Source organism: Saccopteryx bilineata, chromosome 2 (genome assembly GCF_036850765.1).
Source record: "Saccopteryx bilineata isolate mSacBil1 chromosome 2, mSacBil1_pri_phased_curated, whole genome shotgun sequence".
NCBI lineage: Eukaryota > Metazoa > Chordata > Mammalia > Chiroptera > Emballonuridae > Saccopteryx > Saccopteryx bilineata.
In genome coordinates, this window is record NC_089491.1 from 6,032,215 (window position 1) to 6,055,365 (window position 23,151).

Sequence of the window (23,151 nt, forward strand, 5' to 3'; positions counted from 1 at the left end):
TGGGTAGATGGGTGGGTGGGTGGGTGAGTGGGTGGGTGGGTGGGTGGGTGAGTGGAGGGGTGGGTGGGTGGATGGGTGAGTGGGTGAGTGGGTGAGTGGGTGGGTGGAGGGGTGGGTGGGTGGATGGGTGAGTGGGTGGGTGGGTGGGTGAGTGGAGGGGTGGGTGGGTGGATGGGTGAGTGGGTGAGTAGGTGGGTGGGTGGGTGGGTGGGTGAGTGGAGGGGTGGGTGGGTGGATGGGTGAGTGGGTGAGTGGGTAGATGGATGGGTGGGTGGGTGGAGGGGTGGGTGGGTAGATGGTGGGTGGGTGGGTGGGTGGAGGGGTGGATGGGTGAGAGGGTGGGTGGAGGGGTGGGTGGGTAGATGCATGAGTAGTTAAGGAGTGGGAAGGTGGATGAATGGGTAGATAAATGAATGAAGGCATGGGTGGATGGGTGGATGCGTGGATGTGTGGATGGATGAGTGTGTGGGTGGGTGGGTAAATGTTTGGATGGATGAATGGGTGGGTAGGTGGATATTTGGATGGATGAGTGGGTGAGTGGGTGAGTGGTGGGTGAGTGGGTGGATGTTTCGATGGGCAGGTGGGTGGGTGGATGGATAAGTGGGTATGAATGGACAGATGTATGTATGGGTAAATAGGTGAATGCGTGCGTGGCTGGATGAGCCCGTACAAACCTTTGAGCTGAGGGCTGTATCTGAAGCACCTCAGTACCCAGCATAATACCTTGCAGAGCTTGCTGCCCACAGCAGTCTAAAGAGCACTCCCAAATTTAATTTAATCAAGGAAGGCTTCCAGGAGGAAATGGATTGACTAGTGAGACAAAAAGCTCGGGCTGTAAGAGACACTCACCTGGGGCCACCCCAGTGTAGGCGACTCCGGAGACTCGAAGGAGGGGGTTCCCCTCAGGGTCCTTGCCCTTCACCTTGAGGTAGAAGCGCTCCCGGGGGGCGTGGAAGGGCGGCCCGCCCCACAGCTGATGGGCGGATTCGTTGGAGAGCGGCCGGGTGGGCAGAGTCAGGAGGGGCCTCCCTGAACTGTGCGAGAGCTCCACCGAGTCCACGCGGCCAGGGGCCGGCAGGCCCGTGGAGTTGATCACCAGGGAGATGGGCACCCCTGCAGAGGAGAGGGCGAGGGAGGAGGTGCTGGCGTCCGTGCTGGGCTCCGGACGCTCCCCCGAGAGGAGCTCCAGGTCCGTCAGGCAGGGATCCGCGGCTTGGCCCTCCTGCACCCACTCCAGCTCCCTGGCCTTCTCCTCCCTGGGACAGTTCATGCTGGGGGTGGGACCAGGGGGGGAGGGGAAGGGGCTTGCTGCTGTCCGTGGTCCTGAAACGCCAGCCCGTGGCTTCCCCTGACTGCACCACCTCCACTCTGCACACTTGGACTCCCCTGGAGTGAAACTGGGAAGAGGCGGGGGTTTTTCCACCCACCCTCCCCGTGAACTCTGTCCGGGCCGTCCTCGGGCTGGCTCTGGGGACGCCCTAGACGAGAACACGCCCTGGTCTGGGAACTCGAACTCTGACTCCTGCCCCTTCTCTGCCCATGCTCAGCTGCTTCCTTGGTTTCCCTTTCTGCCTTGTTGCAAACACGCTTCTCACATGCCCCCAGAGAGCACAGAACTGAGCTGGGGTTCCATCATTTCCTTCGTTAACTTGGGAACTTTTGTCTGGTATCTTCCTTTTCAGACAGTTATTGATTTTTTTTCCCTCTCAGACATCACAATCCAGGGACGAGTGGGTTTGGTTGGTAGGGTCCATAAAATAAATGCCTTAACATTCTTAAAGAAACATGGAATAATCTGGAAAAGGCATATAAAAATCTAGAAGCCCAGATCCCTTTGAAAAATGGCGTGTGTCAGTGCTGAGTCCCAAGGGTCAGCCATCGGCATGTAGCGGGTGCGCCCTGGGGTCCAGGCACCTGCTCGCTGTCCAGTGAGCCACGGCCCCCCCACTCCCTGAGGCCGCCAGTACAGGGGCCAAGGGCCAACCACTGCTTATAATTTGTAATTTCTCTGTCTTTCTCTTTATAAACAGTGTCTGGGACCCTCACCTTTACTAAAAGCAGAAAGCCAAGAGGGTCAGGCACACATGAACCCCATCCCCTGGCCTGTTACATGAAAAAGGCTCTAAGGGTCTGGTACGCACCATGTTTGGTCACTATTCCGTGGTCCAAAGTTTGCCCGACCTGGTCTAGGTCCCCCCCGCCCCCCCCCCCATAGCTCTTCCGAGCTGTTCCCGGCAAAATCATCCAAGTACCCCATGATCACTTGGGACCATACTTTCCAAACTATAAGTTGGGACCCCTGACCCGGCCCGTAGATGGTATTTTCTGGTATGGAGCCCTGGCGACCTGAGGCAGAAGCCGCTGCCTGCGCTGAGGCCGACCTCCTTCAGACAGAGCGGGGAGGGGACACGGGCCACCTCCAAGCCGAAAACGGACCCTGTGCCTCCAACTCAACACCCCCCCCCCGCCCCCACGGCACCAACCCTGCCAGCCTGCAGAGCTCTGACACGCCCATCGGGACGCTCACTCCGTGGAGTCAGGCGCTATCCTCCTGCTCGGGGAAGCTAGCCACTCGCCTGTACCTCGCAGCTGATTGGACCTGCCTGACGGTCAGGGGAAAATTGAGCAAGTGAGGCTGTTGATAAATGAGTCTGACCCAGAGAAAGGGGAAGGTGTGAGATCAGCAGCATAAGGTCCTGCAGGCCTTCGGGGGCAGGGAGCGTGTGTGAAAGGTAAATGTCACCAGGTCACTCGGGCTGGGATGTACCCTGGGGCTCAGCTGCCTTTGGTGTGGGGACTCGGCCGGGGCCAGGCCCCTCCCAGAGTCGTATACTCACAGCGGCCCCCAGAGCCCCCACTTCCCAGAGGCAACCCCCCCCTTTGGAAGGCCGCTCCAGGAGCAGGTACCTTGCAGGGGCCACTCGATGGTGTGGTTGAGGTCCAGAGAGGGCTGCGTGGAGAAGCCGGCTCGGAAGTTGATGTTGCTGATGCCTGTGATCCTCACCGAGTGGCGGCCGCTGCTATAGACCTAGTGCAAGCCCAGTTCCGCATCACCGCGGCGTCCGACCCCATCACCCCAGCTCCGGGGCGGGAGGGGCCAACCCGACCCAGCCCAGGGTCAGCACCTGGCATTCTCCCACCTTGGCAGACACGTGAGCAAAGTACCTGCTCCCTGGGGCCCCAGTACAGCACTGTCCTGAGCGGGCTCCTGAGGCTGCCCTTCCATTCCAGTTCCAACCCCAGCACCTGTCTGTCCCCCTGCATTGACCCCTCGCCTTCCCTTGGCCATTAGAGATCTTGGCTCAAAGATGCTCAGAGCCTCAAAGGCAGAGGTCAATGCAGCGACTCCACCTGCAGCTCCTGGCTCGGTGCCTGGCACTCCACAAATGCTCCATAGATCTGTGCCAGTCAGCAGGAGCGCATCCGTCCTTCCTTCCAAGGAGGCAGCCGGCTGCACCCGCGACACTCTGTCAGCTCTCCGGCCTGCCCCCTGTCCCCGGCTTCCAGCACCTTGCAGATTAGAGCAGGCCTCGCTCCCCCTGCCAGACCTATTCCTCAAAGCCATCCCCCCAAGGTCACTTCTCTTGTACCTTCTTCACTGGACAGGGTTCCGAGCCACACGCCAACTCAGTCACCGACCTCAGGATACTCCAAGTCCTTCTTAAGTGTTCCCTAACCAACTCAAACCACTCCACTTCCTCTTCTATCACAAAGCGGAACACTCCTCCTCTGTTCCTGACCCTTTACTTCTATTGATATGACCACATCACCATCCATGCTCCAGCTCTTTGCTTCCTAGGACCCCAGGCTCCCTGAGGCAGGCAGGAAGGAAATGGCATCTCAGCCCCATGCAGCTGGGCCCCCCACAGCCCAGGAATGCAGCCCCCCTACCTTGATGGACCATAGCCCAGGATGCTCCGGCTTGAAGGCCACAACCTTGGCCGAGTCAGGGATGTTGAGAAGTACATTGAGGCCCTCATCCTTTTTCAGAATCCTCCCTGTGGAAACCCCAATGACTGCTCAGTCCCCAACACTTTCCTGGGGGTGGCAGAGGCCCCACTCTGTCCCCAGGAACCCATGGCTCTCCAAACACCAGCCTCAGGCTTCCCAGAGAAACCAACAAGAGGCCTTTGGTGGTGCTCGGGTCTCCACCTCCTTCTGCACTCCACCTCATCCCTCCCCGGGTGCGGGGACATACACCCGGCCTCTAGACTGGGGTACTCATGACATCCTCGGAGCACCGTGGAGCCAGGTGGCCAGGTCCAAATCACACTGAGAAGTCACTCCTCCTCCCAGAACCCAGCTTCCCATCTGAGGACGTGCTACTCATTCTTGCCCTGCTGAGCCACAGTGCCACTGTAGGGACCCACTGAGAGAGCGTGGGGAAACCCCGTGGGAGCCTCCCGCCCCAGGGCTGCCCTGATCTTACCCCCTCACCTGGCTTCTCCCAGCCCCCCTGCTTCCTCACCCACCACAGGGACCCTCTCTGCCCGCCCCCTGGCAGCCCCCCGCCCTCATTGCTCCCAGAGTCTTGTGCCCAAACCCCTGCCACCCCTAGTCTGCCTCTTTGTCCCGTCCTGACTCCCAGCTCCATCTCCGGTTCGAAGAGGAGGCCAGCCAGGAGCACACATACCCAGCGGGTCTCGGACTTCGACCTCAGGTCCCGGGCCGCTCAGGGCGATGGTGACCTCCTTCAGGCTGGGGTCGAAGGGGATCTTCCAGGTGTGCTCGCCCTCTTCGTCGTGGTCCGTGGACAGCAGGTGCACCTTGGAGGCCTGGATCGCTGACTCCACCCACTTCAGCACCTGGGCGGCAGGTGTGAGGCGCTGATACCAGCGTGCGACCTGGACACCTGCTTGTGGTTAGCCCACCCAAGATGGGTCCCTAACAGGCTGCCAGCTGTGTGCAGAATCTGGTTACCCCCATGGGTTTCAGGCAACATACAGGTTTTCCAGGTCACTGGGAGGCCACCTCATGCCCCTCTGAGTCCCAGCAGGCTCAAAGCACACATCAGTACCCTCCTGGCCTGTGGGCTCAGAGCTGTGACACCTGAACTAAGACATCCAGAGGACTCAGCTTGGCAGGCGGGAGCAAGGAGTGCCCTTCTGCTGGAAAGACACTTCCTTCCTTCTTCACCTGGCCAACTTCTAGGGCACCCATCACTTCCTCCAGGAAGCCCTCCTGATGCCTTCTACACATGGATGAACCCTGGAGATCTGGACCAATGGAGTTCACTTTCACCCCTCAAGGGACCTCAGACCACACCCCCATCAAGGTGCAGTGCTCTCTCCGAGCAGGACACCAAAGACAGTTTCCTTTTGTTTCTCTTTGTACGATTGAGCAATCATACATCCTTGGTTTTTATAATTGCCTGTTCATGCTAAAACCTGACATGGTTTGGACCAGTCCCCCTGAAAATCAGGTAGCAGGCAAGGACTCTCTCTCCAGAACACCATCCCACTTAAGTAAACATTTAGAAACAATTTCAGTGGGCTCTCCATCTCCCTCAAGGACTATTCTCCTGAAAGCATGGACCCCATGCTAACAACCCTGGATCCAGTCTACAACGGCCTCTCATTGAGCACAAAATTATCTGGTTCCTCCAAATCCTTACCATGGCCTTCAGGACCCTGTGTTCCATAGTTCACCTGTCTGACCTGACCCCAGATCACTGTGCCCCTGACTCCCCCCACCCTGGCTTGCTGGGCTGGGCCCCCACGGCCCCTTAGGCAGCCCCCACCATGCACGGCCCCTCTCCGGTGACCAGCTCCTCGTTACTCTACACCGCTCGGCTTGAAGAAGTTTCTCCAACACCAGCCAGGTTGGGTTCCCCGGGGTACACTCCTTTGCAGCCATCTGCACCCCAGTTGCTCATATGTATTAGATGCAGGCCTGTCTCCCCTATTAGGCTGGGAGCCCCATGGAGATGCAGACCCTCTGCTGTGCCCAAGCTCAGTGGCTGGAGCTGAGTGGGTGTTCAGGAAGCATGTATGGGCCCTGGCCGGGCAGCTCAGTTGGTTCGAGCATCATCCCAATGCGCCAAGGTTGGGGGTTTGATCCCCAGTCAGAGCACACACAAGAATCAACCAGTAAATGCCTAAATAAAGCGGGACAACAAATGGATCTCTCTCTCTCTCTCTCTCTCTCTCTCTGATTTCCTTTATCTGTCTCTAAAAATCAATAAATTAAAAAATAAAAAAAAAAGCTTGTGTTCACTGAGCATGTTGGAGCGGGGCACACGCTTCCTGAACTGGGCCATCGGGCTTGCGTCAGGCTCGCCTGCGGACACAGACACGGACACGGACACGTTCACAGAGCACTCGCTTCACTCCGCCAGCCCCGCCCCCAGCTCACACCTCCTCCTGTCCAACACCAAGCCTCCCAGGTTCCGGCAGGAAAACCAGGAAAGAGGGACCGTAGGGGCTCCTCCAGCCGGAACCTCTCTTTCCCAGCCAAGTGGCTACGAGAAGGAAGCATCGCGTGCAAACCCTAAAACTGAGACAAACTGAAACATGAACCGGACTGTAGGACAAACTGGCACCATAACCACAGAGGGGAAAATAACTTCAAGTGAATTGAAAAGCCAGGGCTCAGCCAGAATCGCTCCGCTCCGTGGGAGGCATACTGAGGACAAAAAGAGCTACAAAGTAACCTTCAGTTAGTAGAGTCAGGTGGGCAGAACTGTCAGTACTGGGATTGTGGAACTGGTTTTTGTATCAGTAGGGTAAAGCAGAGGAGGAGGATGTTCATGTCTTCTGAACCAAGATTTTCTCTTGGGCAAGTGTAAAAAAGAGCTACGGCATTTATAACCGCACTCCAAGTGAATCGAGAACCCGGGGGTTTCTTAGTACTGTTCCCCACTAGGATTTCTTGGAGAAATGGCTGATCCCAAGTCCGGGGCAGACAACTGACAAGCTAAGCCTAGGACAACTGATAATTCCATAAAGCAAGGAAGTTCTCAAACCGAATGGGGACATATCCAAAGGTCACAGGAACCGGCTCGCAGGAGCCCCCACTGGCTAAATTTGGTACAATTTGAGCCCCCAATAGAATCACTGTAATCAATGGAAACACACTGAATTATATAATCCATGTGCCCATAATACTGCTCCAAAAGGAAATGCAAAATTCAAAATCATAAAACTTCACTTGTCACCGACAGTGACTTCTCGATTAAAGAGAAGGAACGAGTGTGAGTCCCGCCCTTTCCGTAGAAATCGGGCGTCAGAGACACCAAATCACTGCTTTGGAGAAGCACAGCTCTTCTTCATGGAAGGATGCCCACGAATAAATGTGGAAGGAATGATGCAATTAGTAAATCATCATTTTGCAACCCCCTCATGAACTAGGCGCTCCAGACAAGCATCCTCAGTGGACGCTACGACCGGCCGCCAGATGAAAGGCTGAGGGGGGAACTGGCTGTCCACACGGAGCCCCAGAAGTACCCCACAGACCACTTGAGTCATAAAAGGGAAAAACACGGCCCTGTGATGCAGAGAGCTGGCTGTCATCACCTCAACCCGGGAATCAGACTTATCACCAACAAGAGCAGGCCGGTCAGCCATGATTCGCCTCCTGGTGTGATGTCAGAGAGAATACACACAGCACCAACTATGAAGTGTTCCTGCCAAGAAATCTAATCGGCCTCCATCGAATCGGTCGTGTAGAGCTAACTCCCAGTTTAGGGGAAATGGAGAAATTCACGCCATAAGGAAATAATCAGATAAATCCGGAACATGGGACGTTGTAAAAAATCAGGGCCTCTTCAACAAGTTAGGGGAATTAAAAAAAAAAAAAAGCATAGACTGCTCCAGATGTAAGAGGACTTGAGAAACATAACCACCAAGTGGAACGCACCACCCTCAGTGAAGTCCCAGTTGGAGAAAGACAGTTGTAAAAGACATTCTGAGGACAAGGAGGACAATCTGAGCATGGACTCACCATCAGGTGGGACTAGCAAAGCGCTATGAATTAGATGATAGCGTAGGGTTCCGTGGGAGACCATTTCTTTAAAACCCACGCTGCGTTATTGACGGATAAGGCGTCACAACTCGGCAAAAAGTAGAGGGAGAGATGAAGCAGGTGGAGCAGAAGTGTTCATTGCGGAATCTAGCTGGCACGTGCATTCTTTTTAGTTTCCCATTGCTTTGACACTTTTCATAGTAATTTTTTAAAGTAAACGTCATTTAAAAATAAAAAAGAGGCCCTGGCCGGTTGGCTCAGTGGTAGAGCGTCAGCCTGGCATGCGGGAGTCCCAAGTTCGATTCCCAGCCAGGGCACACAGGAGAAGCGCCCATCTGCTTCTCCACCCCTTCCTGTCTCCTTCCTCTCTATCTCTCTCTTCCCCTCCTGCAGCCAAGGCTCCATTGAGCAAAGTTGGCCCGGGCGCTGAGGATGGCTCTGTGGCCTCTGCCTCAGGCGCTAGAATGGCTCTGGTTGCAACAGAGCAATGCCCCAGATGGGCAGAGCATCGCCCCCTGGTGGGCATGCCGGGTGGATCCCGGTCGGGCGCATGCGGGGAGTCTGACTGCCTCCCTGTTTCCAACTTCAGAAAAAATAATAATAAATAAATAAATAAATAGATAGATAGATAAATAAATAAATAAAAACACATGTTGTATGATTTCCCATAGGAACAACTGTAAACCTACTTCTGTCCCACCCTATATATACCTGAGCAACCATAGTGGTAGCCTGTTGCAGCTTCATGGAATACTGTTTGAAGAAGAAAGGAGAAGCCACATTCTGTTTCAATTTTTAAAAAGCTCTGCGGTTGATTAGCAATGTCTGCCATGGAGACGGCATTAGAAGGTAATGTCTTGCATGCTGTAGGTTGGCCCTTCTTTTTTTTTTTTTTTTTTTTTTTTTGTATTTTTCTGAAGCTGGAAATGGGGAGAGACAGTCAGATAGACTCCCGCATGCGCCCGACCAGGATCCACCCGGCATGCCCACCAGGGGGCGATGCTCTGCCCCTCCGAGGCGTCGCTCTGCCGTGACCAGAGCCACTCTAGCGCCTGGGGCAGAGGCCAAGGAGCCATCCCCAGCGCCCGGGCCATCTTTGCTCCAATGGAGCCTTGGCTGCAGGAGGGGAAGAGAGAGACAGAGAGGAAGGGGGGGGTGGGGGTGGAGAAGCAAATGGGCGCTTCTCCTATGTGCCCTGGTCGGGAATCGAACCCAGGTCCCCCGCACGCCAGGCCGACGCTCTACCACTGAGCCAACCGGCCAGGGCCCGGTTGGCCCTTCTTGCTCTAAATCACTATCCTTTAGCTCTGCCGACCGTGTGATCTTCCATAGAAAGAACAGGAATTGGAAGAACTGCCCAAGATTTAGAAAATGCATATATTTTCTTCAGACTGAGCTAGAACATATGTGCCTAGATTTTACAGCTAGATTTAAGTTATCACCAGATAAGAATCTTGTGTTCTGAAAACGCAGCTGTTTTTCTGCTTAGAACGACTTCATTCTTCTGTTTCGCCTAGCTTTCTAAGTAACGTTTCCCTTGAAAAGGTCCCACCTGTCTTCACCAAGGAATGGGAACCAGACTCTTCGTCTGTGTGGGGGTGGACTGGTAGGGAGCAGCAGCCAAGGTTCCCAGCTGGACAGAAGCTGGCAAAATAAGCGCAGCAACTCCCCCGACTGCAAAATAACAGCTCTGTGATCACGTTTTCCCCCCGGGCCAGGCCTTGTCTGCTCCTGGGCCAGGCCAGGCCGGGCCACGGGTCAGGTAGAAATCATAACTGAGCAAAGCTGCCAGGAGGTGGTGGCAGTACCAGTTAACAACCACCCAGATAAGTCACACTGCTACTGTGTTACAACTGTTATTAGAAGCGCGTTCTAGAATGTTCTGATGCAGGGAGGAGGCCCAGGAGTTTAGGCTTCTGAACCAGAGGGAGGGCTGAGAGGAGACAGAATGCCAGTGACCTCACCAGGAGGTGGCCTGCCCTGTACGATAATCACCACCCAGAAGCCGGGAGAGGGGGCTGACCCTCTCGCCCTCCACGAGGCCAGACCCTCTGTCTGGGCCCAGACCTGGGAGCAAGGCCTTCGGGCCCCTGGGATGCCCCCTGGGATGCCCCCAGGGCTCGTAGGGGGATCCAGGGAGCCTTCCGAGAAGAGAGCCTTCATCAGGCAAGCTTAGTGTTTATTTGGTGAAAGCAATGGCTTCCAGATGTTAGCTGGACCAGGGAGCCTGGGAGCCAGCAGTGCATCGGGGCTCATCTCTCTGTCACTGATGGGGAAGAAATGAAAGAATCTGGGCCTGCTCCCTGGGCCAGATGGCTGCTGCTCAGCTGGTTCAAGGCAGATAAATCATCCCCCGAGGCTCTGCTCAGGACACTTGACAGCCAAGGCGGCGGAGCAGGCAGAGAGGGGAAGCCAGGACCTGCGTGGGCTGCAGAGCCACAGCTCAGAAAACCGAGGGCTCCGTCCTGGGCCCTGTAGCATCAGGAAGCTCGTGGGCATGGAGGGGGAGAGAGCTCCAGCCCTGCCAACGGGCCCCCGGGCACCTGTCCCGGGCTCTACCTTCCTGAGAACCTGTCCAGGAGGTTTCACTGGAACTGGGGGGGGGGGGGGTATTCTGGGCTCCACACCAAAGCACGGGGCTGGAGTCACAGCCGTCCCCACCCTCACCAAGGGCTCCCGGTGCCCGGCCTTGCGCCGAGGGCCTCCCACGCAGGGTTCCCCTTGCCCCTCACGGCCATCTCAGCAGGCAGGGGCTCTCCTGACCCACGAGGAAACCGAGGCCCAGGGAGGCGCACACTGGGCTCCAGGTCCCACTGCAGGCAGGTGGCAGGGCTGGAGTCTGAAGCGAGTGTGTGGCCTGAACCCCCCACCACACCTCCTCCTCTGGGAAGGGTCCAGGATGAAGTCATCTCCGGGGCCTGTGTCTCCTGATCTGTTAATCAGAACCACCTGCTCAGACCTCCTCCCCGCCCCCGTCTTAGACAGTCACCTTTCCCCTAGTCGATGCACAGAATCTGGGCAATTTACAGTATGTGTACCTGCTGGTGCCAGATAGGGGAAGAGTCTGCGTCCCTCAAAGGAGACTTCCCAGGGCTCAGGAAGGCTGCAGGCTGATGAGGTTTGCCCGGAAATTCTGACCCAGTCTACTGGGGCTGGGGACAGTACACTGAGCGGGGAGCGAGGCTGTAGGACAGCAGTGCTGGGACAAGTGGCTTCTTGGACCTTAGCTAAGTCTTCCTCAAAACTGCACACCTTAGGGCCAACCCCAGGGACCGTGCTGCCTGCCCCCTTCCCCCTGCCCCTCCAACCCCGTCTGCTGAAGGATGGCAGAGGCTCCAAATGACCCTGCCAGGGGGAGGGGACCGTCACCTTCCTCAGTTACCCCAGAGCCCCAGAGGCGATCCCCAGCACTGGTGAGGCCAGCCCCACAACTGGAAAAAGCCCTGGGACCTTCGCTAGACGGAGTGTCCCTCCAGGTCCAGCTCCGAACGCCGCCAGGGCAGGTGGCAGACGCTCAGCAGTCTAAAGGAGGCAGGTGTGCAGAACGTGTTGCCCTGCCCGCCAGGCCTGCTCTGGAAAGGTGGAAGGATTAGCGCCCCACGTGCAGTCCGGGGACTCCTGCCGCTTCCCAGAACTCCTGCTCCCAGCGGAAGCGCCCCCCGGCTGGGCCGAAGGCCCCGTTCCCTCTCCTAGAAGGATGACCACAGCCCTGGCTGCCCCAGCCGCTTTCCCAGGCTTGCTGAATGTCTGGGGACAGCTGGAAGGGGCCAGGTCCAATGCATTAAACTAACGAACGACAGGGCCGTGTGTCCAGGCGGGAGAGGGATCCAGGACCCTATCCAGAGGCAGCTCGTTCTGGCCATCGGAGCTCCCGCCAAGCCCTGCCCAGCCGGGCTCCCAGGGCAGGAACCTGGCACCGTGGCCGAGACTGGGTGGGGTGCACCCTGGTTTTCCTTCCTCCAGGGAAAGAACAGGGGACCCCAGCCCCACACCTGGGCAAGCCGTCCTCCGCCCGACCTGGACCTGCCATCGGACTTGCCCCTGGACTCGTTTCCCACGCCGTGGCCCAAACCAGTCTCCCCTGAAACAAGGACAGGACCAGGCTATCCCCGCACTGTGAAGTGTACTTCCACCCTCACTCGGCCGGCTTGGTGCCAGAGTAGACAGACATGCCAGAAAATAAAGCCTAATGTGTCTCAGAGAACCATAAACGCCATCTGTCAGCGGGGAGGCAAGGCACGCTAATCTAAACACGGCCGGACCGCTCTCCTCCGGCCATAAATATACAACATGCGGAGCCCTCTCCAGGAGGAGCCGGCAGGGCTGTCTCCAGGCTGGGGCCTCTCTCGCCTCCCTCCCCCCGGGGCCTCAGGCCCAGGGACCTCCTGTCCATCTGTCTGTCCCCTCACCAGCTATTCGCCAAGCACCTGCTCTGTGCTGGTGGCTGTGCAGGTGCTGGGGAGACAGTAGCACACGGGACGCACACTGGCTCGGCCCTCAGGGAGCTCACAGTTGTACAATTACAATGACCTACAGCAGCACAGGGAGCGAGAGAAGGTATGAAAGGGAACTTCGTCTTGGACAGGAAATCAAGGAAGGTCTCTCGGAGGAGATGCATTTCAGCTAAGGCTGGAAAAAATGAGAAGGAGCCAGGGGAGGTCGAGCAGGGAAAACAAGCTGCATGAGCAAAGGCCCTGGGGTAGGAAAGACATGGGACACTGGAGAAATAGCAAAAGCCAGCAGGGTGGTGGCAGTGGGCAAGGAGGAGAACACAGGCGATGGGGTCAGGGAAGCAGAGGTCAGACAAGGGTCTGGACCTTTCCAGGGGACAAGAGGAAGGACCTATGGGTCAGGTTTGTTTTAGAAGAATCCAGTGGGATGCTGGAACCAGCCCAGACAGGCTCAAGAAAATTGACTGGGAGCATCACTTTCCAGCTCTGCACAGTGAGTGCATGATGGCAGCTTGACGTCAGCCAAGGCAGGAGTATTTGCACCGTGGCAATAAGTGTTCTCGTTCTTTCCAGGGAGATGCTTGTGACTCATGGACCAGCACCTCCCTGGAAGGATCCCTCTGGCTCCTGGGAAGGAATGGACTCGTGGGGCAGATAGACAGTGGGGAGAGCCCTGACTGGCCGCTGGAACCTGGAGGACAGGAAGGGCCGGCATCCGGTCCAAGAACAAGACAAGGACGCAGAGACCTGGTCCGAGCCGAGCTGAGCGAGTCCAGACCGGTGCCAGCCCTGCCCGTCAGGCCACAGGCCAAGGAAGCCCCTCCCGCCAAGTCCTCAGGCAGGATTTCTGGTCTCAGCAACACTCACTAGCCTGAACCTGACGGCCGCTGGGAACCCTCCACACACCCCTGGGTCCCCTGACTCTGGGGAGAAGTTCACCGCAAACCTCCATTCTACCAAACTTTGTGAGGTCCATCCTGCCGGCCTGGACCCACTGTGGTACCCACGGTGCTTCTGCAGACACCAGTCTCTTTACCCGCCAAGTGGGGAGACCCGTGGCACCTGCCTTCGGGGTGGGGAACCGAGTAGGAGGGTTCGGTGATATAGTACCAGCAGGCCCTGGACACGGGGCTTCCCGAGCTCCGGCCCCAGCGGAGCACTCCGCACTGCTCGCCGATGGCGGCGACCCAGCCCCGGGCAGAGCCGCTCAGAGACCCGGGTGGCCGAGGAAGGCTCACCTCAGTCACCTGCTGCTTGTCCAAGTGGAACACCTGCCCCGAGCTGGTGGCAGCGATCTCCTCGTAGGCCAGGTAGCCAGGATGGGTGCGGTCACCACAGTCCCCCGTCAGCACAAAGACCACCTGCAAGAGGAACATGCAAGCTGCCTCGTGGTTTTCCTGGCCACCTTCTCCAGGTGTGAGCGGCAGGGACAGAACCAGGGAGGAGTGGCCAGGGGAGCCCTTCCCTCTCTGGGCTCGAGTGACGCATCTGTGGAACAGGGACGATAAGATGGTAAGCACCACGCCGCCGTGGGGACGGGACCGACGAGGTCTGTGGCTCAGCACACAGCCAGGAATACGGAAGGCGCTCAGTACATGGGCGCTGTTATTAAATCCACGAGGAAGGGAATGGAAATCGGCTCTGCTCCGAGTGGTCCCTGGAAGGTTGCAGGGTTAGAAGAACCGAGCTGGTTCTAGAAGGGAGGACAGAGGAGCCGGCCCAGCCCAAGGATGCCAGACGGGCTTCCCCACACACAGCCCTTCCCCCAGCCCTCTGGGGAAAGCAAAGGCCCCAGCGCGTCCTCCAGATCCCCAGACGACGGGACATGGGGAGCGGAGACAGTGCCAGGGGGAAGACGGATTGCGCAGACAGACGTCGACAGGGTGCAAACAGCGGGGGTGGTGTGGTCTGTATCAGGAATGGGTCTCACCAGGGAGGTGTGAGCTCTGGTGGGCGGGGACCCCCCCCCCAAGCATGAGAACACACTTGGCGTTCACCAGACCAGCTCCGGGTGGGGGTCGGCCACGGTGGCTGCTGGAGGCTGGGCGCTGGGTGGTGGACGAGAAGCACCCAGACTCTCCTGTCTTCGGGGCTCGGGGCTGCCCGTGCCGGAGAGCCCAGCTTCCTCAGGAACCCCCGGCGTCCCCCACGCGCCAGCCCTCTGAGGCCTGTTCGCTCACCTGTGACTGTTTAAGCTGCAGGAGCTGCAGCAGCTCGTCCTTCTTGTGGTAGTCCTTGGCCCGGGCGTCCGAGAAGACATAGATGAAGGAGCCAGGGTAGGAGACCTCCACGGCAGCCTTGATGGCCCCCACGCTCATCTCGGGGCAGTCCCCGCCTCCCTGGGGGACAGGGCGGGGTCAGAAGCCGCCACCCACCTCTTCCAGGTGGAGCCCTCCAGAGACACCTCCGAAATCCATAGGAAGGGAGAATCCTTCCGAAATCAATAGGAAGGGGGAATCCTCCCGAAATCAATAGGAAGGGAGAATCCTTCCGAAATCGATAGGAAGGGGGAATCCTTCCGAAATCGATAGGAAGGGGGAATCCTTCCGAAATCGATAGGAGGGGAGAATCCTTCCGAAATCGATAGGAGGGGAGAATCCTTCCAAAATCGATAGGAAGGGGGAATCCTTCCGAAATCGATAGGAGGGGGGAATCCTTCCGAAATCGATAGGAAGGGGGAATCCTTCCGAAATCAATAGGAAGGGGGAATCCTTCCGAAATCAATAGGAAGGGGGAATCCTTCCGAAATCAATAGGAAGGGAGAATCCTTCCGAAATCAATAGGAGGGGAGAATCCTTCCGAAATCAATAGGAAGGGAGAATCCCTTGAGCTGCCTCTGTCCCGCCCGTTCAGGGGTCAGTAGGCCCCAGTCACTCCCCTTCCCGAGACACAGCGCAGCATCCAGCCTGCTTTAACTTTAGACCAACAGCATCATTCATTCACCCACCCAGGCCAGAGTGACACAGTCCCTCCCCTGGGCTCTGGTATGGGAGGCTAACACATCATTAATAAGCACAACATGATGATTTAATTACCATTGCGATGAGTGTTACAAGTGGGACAGGAGGGAGGGGGGGCGACAGGGACATCTAACAGATGCCCCAAAGAAGCTCCATGTCAGCCAAGGCTCGGAGGACGGAGGGTGGAGGGCGCGGCCAGGAGGAAGAGAAGGGGGTACCGGAAAAGCATTCAAAGCCACCTCCCCAAATCCTCTGTGTAACTTGCCCTGGAACGGACCCCAAATACAGACACGTGCCTCCCCTCCCTGCCACCAGACGGGCGATGTCTGGAGAGGGGAGCCCGCCCTGTGTCTCCCAGGTTTGCCCGCTCAGCCCCAGCAGCCGGGTCAGCACCTGGTTCCTGTGCGGCAAACGCCCCTCTCTCCTGGGTTCACTCACTCGGCCTGTGTCCACCCGCTCTGTCCAGGCCCCGTTCCGGGCCTTGGGGGACCCGCAGAGAACTAGAACAACAGGTGGGGTCCCTGCCTTTGGGAAACTGCTGGTCTCAGTGGGTGGGGCACGGACAAAATGCTGACCCAGGTTGATCAGTGTGGCAGAGAAGCCCAGGTGGCCATGGGGCACGTGACCCAGTCTTGGGCCTGAGTTTAGGAACTGAGCTGGACCCTCTCAGCTACCACAGCCCCCTCCCACTCCTCCATCCATTCACTAAGTCATAAGCATCTACTACGTGCCAGGAACAGGGCCTCCTGCAGGGTCTCGATTCACTGAATAAAGGAAGGAACCCCGAGACACAGAATCCCCAGAGCCCCCAAGCCAGACGGTACGGGCCACGGGCAGAGCTGGGAGGCAGGTGCTGGCAGTCGCCAGAAGCCGCCATCTTGGCCCCTGGACGGCACAAAGACCTTGGCCTCTGGCATGGACTGGGACGCTAGGCCCAGAGAGCCAGCAGCCGGCGGCAGGACAGCCCACCTGCACGTAGAGTTCTCTCAGCTCCCTCTGAAACACCGCTGGGTCCGCCGTGAGGGTCACAGGGCCAATATCTGTAGGGAGAGAGAGATAGAGAGATGGAGACATGGAGAGAGAGAGAGAGGAAGAGAGAGGGGCTCCGGTGGGCATGAACTGTCCGATGCACGGCCTCTGTGGGCGGGGGGCAGCGGTTACACCATGTGCCACCAGAGGTGAGAGGAACAAAGGTCTGGGCCTCAGAGACCCCCCACAAATCGGGCAGTGGTAAGGGAGCGGTTTCCAGGTCTGCCAGTGCCCAACCTGTAAGGGAGTTCAGGCCCCTCGCCCCCTCCCTGCTCCAAACAGGCCCAGAGCTCCGGGGGAGGGCACCCCTCCCCAAGACCAGACAGAGACCCTCCCCTGGCTCCTCCCTCAGAACCACAGTTCCTGATCTTCTGTGACCCCCAACTCCCCTGGGAACCTCCGTCTCCCAGCCCACCACCCCCAGCATCAGTAGGAGAGGAATTCTGGGAAGGCAAAGAAACAGAGAAGCAAGCAAAAATGCTCGGGACCTCACAGCAACTGTGTAACACCAGGCTGAGCAACAAGTGTAACATCTTCCAGAAACTCCACCCATGCATTAGCTCATTTAAAAGGAGCAGAATGAAATGACAAAGGTTGACTAGGCACCAAAAAGTTGGGGAGGGTACAAAGCAACTGGAACCTTCTCCACGGCGGCCGGCCGGCCGGCGGCCACACAACGTGGTTCGACCACTCCGAAGGAGCAACGGAAAGTTCCAGAAAGTTAAACACGTGCCTGCCCTACGTACGATCCAGTCCTGCCACTTCTAGGTATTTATTTACCCAAGAGAAATGAAAGCACGTGTCCGCGGGTCAGCACCCAGACTGGTGCTCCAACGTTCACGGCGCGGTTGCTCTCCCAGTAATAGCTCGGAGCTGGCAAGCAGCCCACTGTCCGTCACTGGTGAGTGAATAAACAAACTCCGGTACCGGCACATAATCAAATACTACTCACGAGGAAACAGAACAAGCTACCAGTCCAGGCAACCGCAGGGACACATCTCACAGACCTCATGCTGCGAGAGGGAGGCCACACACGAGCCTGCCGCTCAATACTAGACAGTTCCGTTGCTAGGGAGGTCCCGAACAGGCAGAATTCACCCGAGGGAACACAAACAAGCAAGCAAACAAACAAACAAAAAACTCAGGATAGGCTGGTGGGGGAAAGAGAGACAAGGGAACCATCTGAGACGGTCAAGATGTTCCACGTTGTGATAGGAGTGTGGGTTCTTCAGCTGTATCCGTTTGGCAGACTGTAAAGCGAAAATGTGTGTGCATTTCAATGTATGTAAATGTCACCTCTTAAGGAAAGAACTATAAACAGGACGCTCATTGAGGGGGGGGCCTGGGGGGATGGGAGGAGGTAGAGGCAAGAATGGCAGCATCTTTCCCATACTGGGGGATGCTGGGAGATGGGGACGTGGGAATTCATTATACTCTTCTGCTGACTTTGTATGTTTTTGAAATGTTTCCTAGCAAAAGATGTTTTTGTTTGTTTTTGTTTGAATGGCAGTCATTGAAAGCCACAGTGAACATGAAGGCTGGAACGGGACTAGAATTTCAACTCGGCGTGTGGCCATGTGAACAACGGGGGTTTGCAAGCCTGTGTGGACACCTGATTTCTTTAGAAAGCTGTTCGTTTCAGTTCTTGGTGAACTCTAGCAATGGGCTATTTTTAGTTCAAGAATTCTAAATTCCAGTCATCCTAAAAAGAAAACATTCCCATACTCAGTCACTGGTTAGCAGGACCTGGTCCCTCTTAGAAAAGCAAGCCCGTGGAATTAGCCGGCGTTCGCCCACACCGATCAAGGAAGAGCCTGTCCACCATGCACCTTAAGAGTCACCCCGCGGGAGGCCCCAGCCTCTGGGGTCTGCATTTATCCCTCATATCCAGCACCCCTTCCTCGCCTGCTCTAGACTTGACCAGACCTTCCCCGCCATCTCCCCTCCGTCTGAACTCAGCAGCGGTGCCTGTAGCCAAACTCTCAGCCTTTGACCTCAGACGGATCCGTCTGGAATCCTGGCTCCGTCCTGCATCAGCCATGGGGCCTCTCAGAGCTTACTTCACCGTCCTGGGCTTCAATTTCCCCATCTATATAATATGTGGGACTAACACTGTCGCTGCCCGCCGAGAACCAGCACCGGGACTCAGAGAAGCCGGGCAGGGGACGCCGAGCAGGCAGCGTGGCAGAAAGCGGAGGAGGCTCGGTGAACGGGAGCGGGCCCTGTTGACGTGTCCGCACTCCAGCCGGCAGGCTCACGGGAGGCAGACACGCAGAGGCCGTCCTGCTTCGACACAACATGAGGACCTCAAATTCTGGTTGGACTCCAAAGAGCAATCATTCCACTCAACGGCTGCTATTTCTTTATTATGGAATACTACATAGTCACTGTGAATATATATGTGGCATTGGTGACACATCTACCACGCACTTACTAAGTACCAGGCCGTGTGCTGAGATGCTCCGTGAGTATTAGCTCACGGAATCCTCCCTTGCACCCGTAGGTCCAAGTCTAAGGCACATTTTACAGAGGAAAAGACAGAAGCCCAGAGAAGTTAAGTAACTTGCCCAAGGACACACAGCCACAGCCAATAAGCGGCAGAGCGGGGGTAGGAATGTAGGTCCGTAGAACTCCAGCGCCTGAGCTCTTGACAGCTGCTCCCGGTGACCTCCACACAGAAATACCCGACAGGCTGAAACAGAAGGGAATTCTACCAACCAGAACGCAGCAGTTTTATTTTTACATATAACCTTCAGAAACTCTTATGGGTATTTGCAAACATACAAGCATTGTCTTAAATGCAGACTATGACAAAGCAGAACTTCCATTTAAATATAAATAACATACTATTTTTAACTTGATTCTTTTCACTGAAGACTATCATTGTGAGCATCTTTCCCGAAGGTCAAACACTCGGTTCAAAGTCATTTTTAATGGCTGCAAAGGATTTCCTTTGTATAAACGTCCAATAATGGACTTGCCCGACCCCGTCTTGTGTTGTTTCCAACTTTTATCATGAACGACGTTACTAAGAACGTCTTTACATACGTCAGCTGTAAGCACCAGCTCATGTCCTTGGAGACATTCCCATAAGCAGAATGGCGGGGTCAAAGACAAGGTCATTTGTAAAGACGTTGGTTGCCAATTCAGCAACCTCATAACCGCCTTCCCATCCCCAGATGTTCCTGCCTCTGGTCCGCCTACCTGCCAAGGTAGAGCCACCGCCCTTGTGCCCGGTTTTGCTAATGGGACCCCGCTCAAGAATCAACCACAATGGCAGACAGCCTGCACACCGAGAGAGGGGTCCACAGTGTGCACTTGTGACTCTGGCCGGCTCTGTCCCCCACATCATGACCCATCTCCAATGGGAGCCCACCCTGACTGTTCCCCCTGCTGGAGCTATGCCAGGCCGGCCACGTTCTGTCCACTTTGCAGCAACATGAGCCATGGAGGTGGGAATGTGGGTTAGCGTAAGTGAGATGTCCTCCAGTTGGAAGGATCCCGCCCGTTTTCTCCACTGCACGCTTCCTACTTGGGGAGTTGAGGCTGGAGGGCCGTGAGTTCTTCTGTGGGAGCTCAGGAAGAGTCCGAGGGAGTCGATTCTGGTCATGGCCCTACTTGGCAAGGTTAAACTGTTTCCTGACTTGTAGACACATCATCACTCCAATTCTGCCAGCTGTGACAGGGTCTTCCCCCTGCGTCTGCCTCTGTTTCTTCTCATAAGGACACCAGTTGTATTGGCCCACTCTACGCCAGTATGACCTCATCTTAATTAATCACATCTTCAACGGCCCTATTTCCAAATAAGGTCACATTCTGAGGTTACTGGAAGGACCTGGATTTTTGTGAGGACGCTATTCAACTTAGAGCAATGTCCAGATCCACAAGTTTGGCTCCCAAGCCTGTGCCCTTTGCCCCATATACTGCCTCCAAACACAATGGTGATGATGATGGTGGTAGTTGGTGGTTGGTGGTGGTGATCGGGGTGGGGGTGGGGGTGGGGGTGATGGCAGCTACCATTGTTTTAATATTCACTAAGCACCAGGTTCTTTTCTATGCACTTGCCATCCATTCAACTAAAAACAAAAAACAAAAAAAAAACTTACAGCGACCTATGAAGTCTACTATTTATCATCCCCATTTCTTCCATGCGCATCTGTGGCCCCTGGAGGTACAACGACCTGCCCAAGGTCTTACAGCAGGGAAGCAGCAGAGATGGGAGTCCAACCTGGATTCGTCTGACCCCAGACCTGAGCTCTCAACCACCCAGGAAGCGGTGGCCGCCTGGAACCCGTTCCTCAGGCCCTCATCCCCCTGATCCGGCAGCGGGAGGAGGTTCGTGACTAAAGGTCGTCACGTGCCAAACAGCTGGGCAGATGTGGCGTGCATTCCCTCAGAGCAGAGCCCGCCAGCCACAGGGAGGATCAGACCCGTGACCAGAGTCCACTGGTGCCGAGCCTCGAGCAGATGAGCCCCAGAAGCCTGGCTTGGAATTTTCTCTTCATAGGCAGATTTTTTCCACTCAACAAGGGGAGGGTGTGGCACCTGTGGGACATGTGAGGAGCACGCGTGGGCAGAAGGGCCCAGCCCTTCACCCAGGGGGTGCTCTAACCCCTCGCCCAGCCTCGTGCATCCCAATGCAGTCAAGGCCACAGCCAAGCGGTAGGGGTCCAATCTCAGAAAGACCTCATTTCAAGGACTCTTCCTGGGATGTTCCCTTCCTCCCTCCTTCTCAAAAGTGGGGCTTCAGTTTGGGGCTGACCCTGGAGATGGCAGCCCCTCCCAGTTGCAGTGGCCCCAGAAAGGATACCACAACCTGGCACCATTGTGGGCAAACTGCATCCCCTCTTCGGACCCAGTCCTCCCGTTTCCAAGCCCGGGACTGGAGAAAATAAAGTCCAGACTTCTAGAATGCCGACAGTTCCTGCGCCCAGGTCTGGGCGAGTCCCTTGAGGACACCTCTGAATGACAGGCATGCTGGGGACAGGAACCGCCTGGGGCAGTGGCTCTGTCCAAAGAGCCAAACAGCCCAGAACCTTCCTCCTCAGCCTCCTCCTTGGTGTCCAGGGGTCCAGCACCCCGAATCTTGAAGGGCCTCCCCAGGAAGGTCTCGCCTGACACCCTGCGTGCGGATTCTGGCTCTGTCTGCCCAGAGCGGCCACATCAGCCACCCCACCCCGTCTTCAAGGAGTAGTTGGGGGTCCACAAGCTTGCCGGCCTCTAAGCCACTGTTTCTGCTGTTCCCCCTGCCCGCCTCCCCGCCTCCCCACCCTGTTTGGACCCTCTCCCACCCATCCCAGCCATTCTCCACCTCAACTCAAACGTCACTCCTATCCCTCCACCTCGCAGAGCAGCCTGGGCCTCTTTGTAAGAGGGACCACACTGTGATGATGGGGACCACACTGTGATGATGGACTTGCCCCTTGGCTGGGGGCCTGGCTGCACTGCAGGAGCCATGGTGAGCCGGCACCTGCCTGGCCCAAGGTGATCCCTCAAGAATTGAATACGGAGTGAGTCAATAATGACTCTGTCGGGGATCCCTTTGGACTGGACGCATGCTGTAAAGTCGAACTAACACACCCAGCCCACACAGCTCCTCCGGGCAGCGTCCGCCCTCAGACCCTCTGCGCCCTGACCTCCGTGCTCCTCTCAAAGGCACCCCGCCTGTCTCTCCTCGCCCCCTGCCCTGCACAGACTCATGCCCACAGAGCCCAGGCAGGAATGTCGCCCTCTGATGAGCTGTCATCAACGGCAGGGACGTGCCTAACCCAGCTCGCAGCTCAGACTTCCCAGCCTCCAAGAATAGAAGGCCAAGGGACCGGAGTTTCCTCGTCAGAGCAAGACCAATTGTGTCTATTTCATGATGAGAGCCGGGTTAACAGCAATGTCACAGTGCGTACGCGCGCATGCGCACACAGCAGAGCACGCAGCCGGAGGCCGAGCCGCCCCCGCGCACAGCAATTCTGCAAACTGAAGGAACAGGCTCGCTCTGCCCGCCTGCGTCCACGCCCCCCACTGATTAAAACCACCGAGGAAAGCGGACCCAGGGAAGATGCGCAAACTCACCCACAATCAAACGTGCAAATCGAAACTGGTCGCCATTGCTCACCTATCCAATTAGCCAAAAAGGGAGGAGGGATGTCCCCTGCTGGCAGCACCGGTGTGGGAAAAACGCAGTCTCATACGCTGTTGGCAGGAGGGCAGGAGGGTACAGCATGTTTGTGGGGGATAGTCTGGTGTGATATCTATCAAAATTGAAAATGATCAATTGCCTTTCTGGGGCCCTGGCCTACAGATCTGTTGGCAAACGTGTGTGTGCTTATCGTAAAGAAATGGAAAGCAACCCATTTGCCACCATATGGGAACGGCAGGATAAGTCAACATAAGATGAAGATAAATTGAGCACCCTTCTATAGTCGTTAAAAACCCGTGAGGTGGGTCTCTATGTCCTGCCAGGGAAAGAGATCTATGATAGAGCCCGTGAGGGGGAAAGCAAGCTGCAAACAGTATGCACAGGAAAATCCATTTTCTCTAAAATAAAAAACTGGAAAAATAGATATATATGTACATGAGTGAATTACACACACGGTCTGGAGGGACACAAAATTACTCACAAAGCCTGACCAGGCGGTGGCGCAGTGGATAAAGCGTCGGACTGGGATGCGGAAGGACCCAGGTTCGAGACTCTGAGGTTGCCGGCTTGAGTGTGGGCTCATCTGGTTTGAGCAAAAAGCTCACCAGCTTGGACC

General features: G+C 56.5%; 1 protein-coding gene across 2 annotated transcripts in view; it reads right to left on the reverse strand.

The window, feature by feature from the left end:
* HMCN2 (hemicentin 2) overlaps positions 1 to 23,151 on the reverse strand; it is a 142,173-nt gene that overhangs the window by 111,350 nt on the left and 7,672 nt on the right. For both annotated transcript variants that reach the window (XM_066255946.1, XM_066255945.1), the window contains exons 2-8: positions 16,343 to 16,413; positions 14,594 to 14,752; positions 13,652 to 13,774; positions 4,634 to 4,805; positions 3,892 to 3,998; positions 2,908 to 3,028; positions 850 to 1,113 (exon numbers count right to left, since the gene is read on the reverse strand). In XM_066255946.1, the coding sequence (XP_066112043.1) occupies positions 850 to 1,113; positions 2,908 to 3,028; positions 3,892 to 3,998; positions 4,634 to 4,805; positions 13,652 to 13,774; positions 14,594 to 14,752; positions 16,343 to 16,413 (1,017 nt within the window). The remainder of the gene's footprint in view (positions 1 to 849; positions 1,114 to 2,907; positions 3,029 to 3,891; positions 3,999 to 4,633; positions 4,806 to 13,651; positions 13,775 to 14,593; positions 14,753 to 16,342; positions 16,414 to 23,151) is intronic.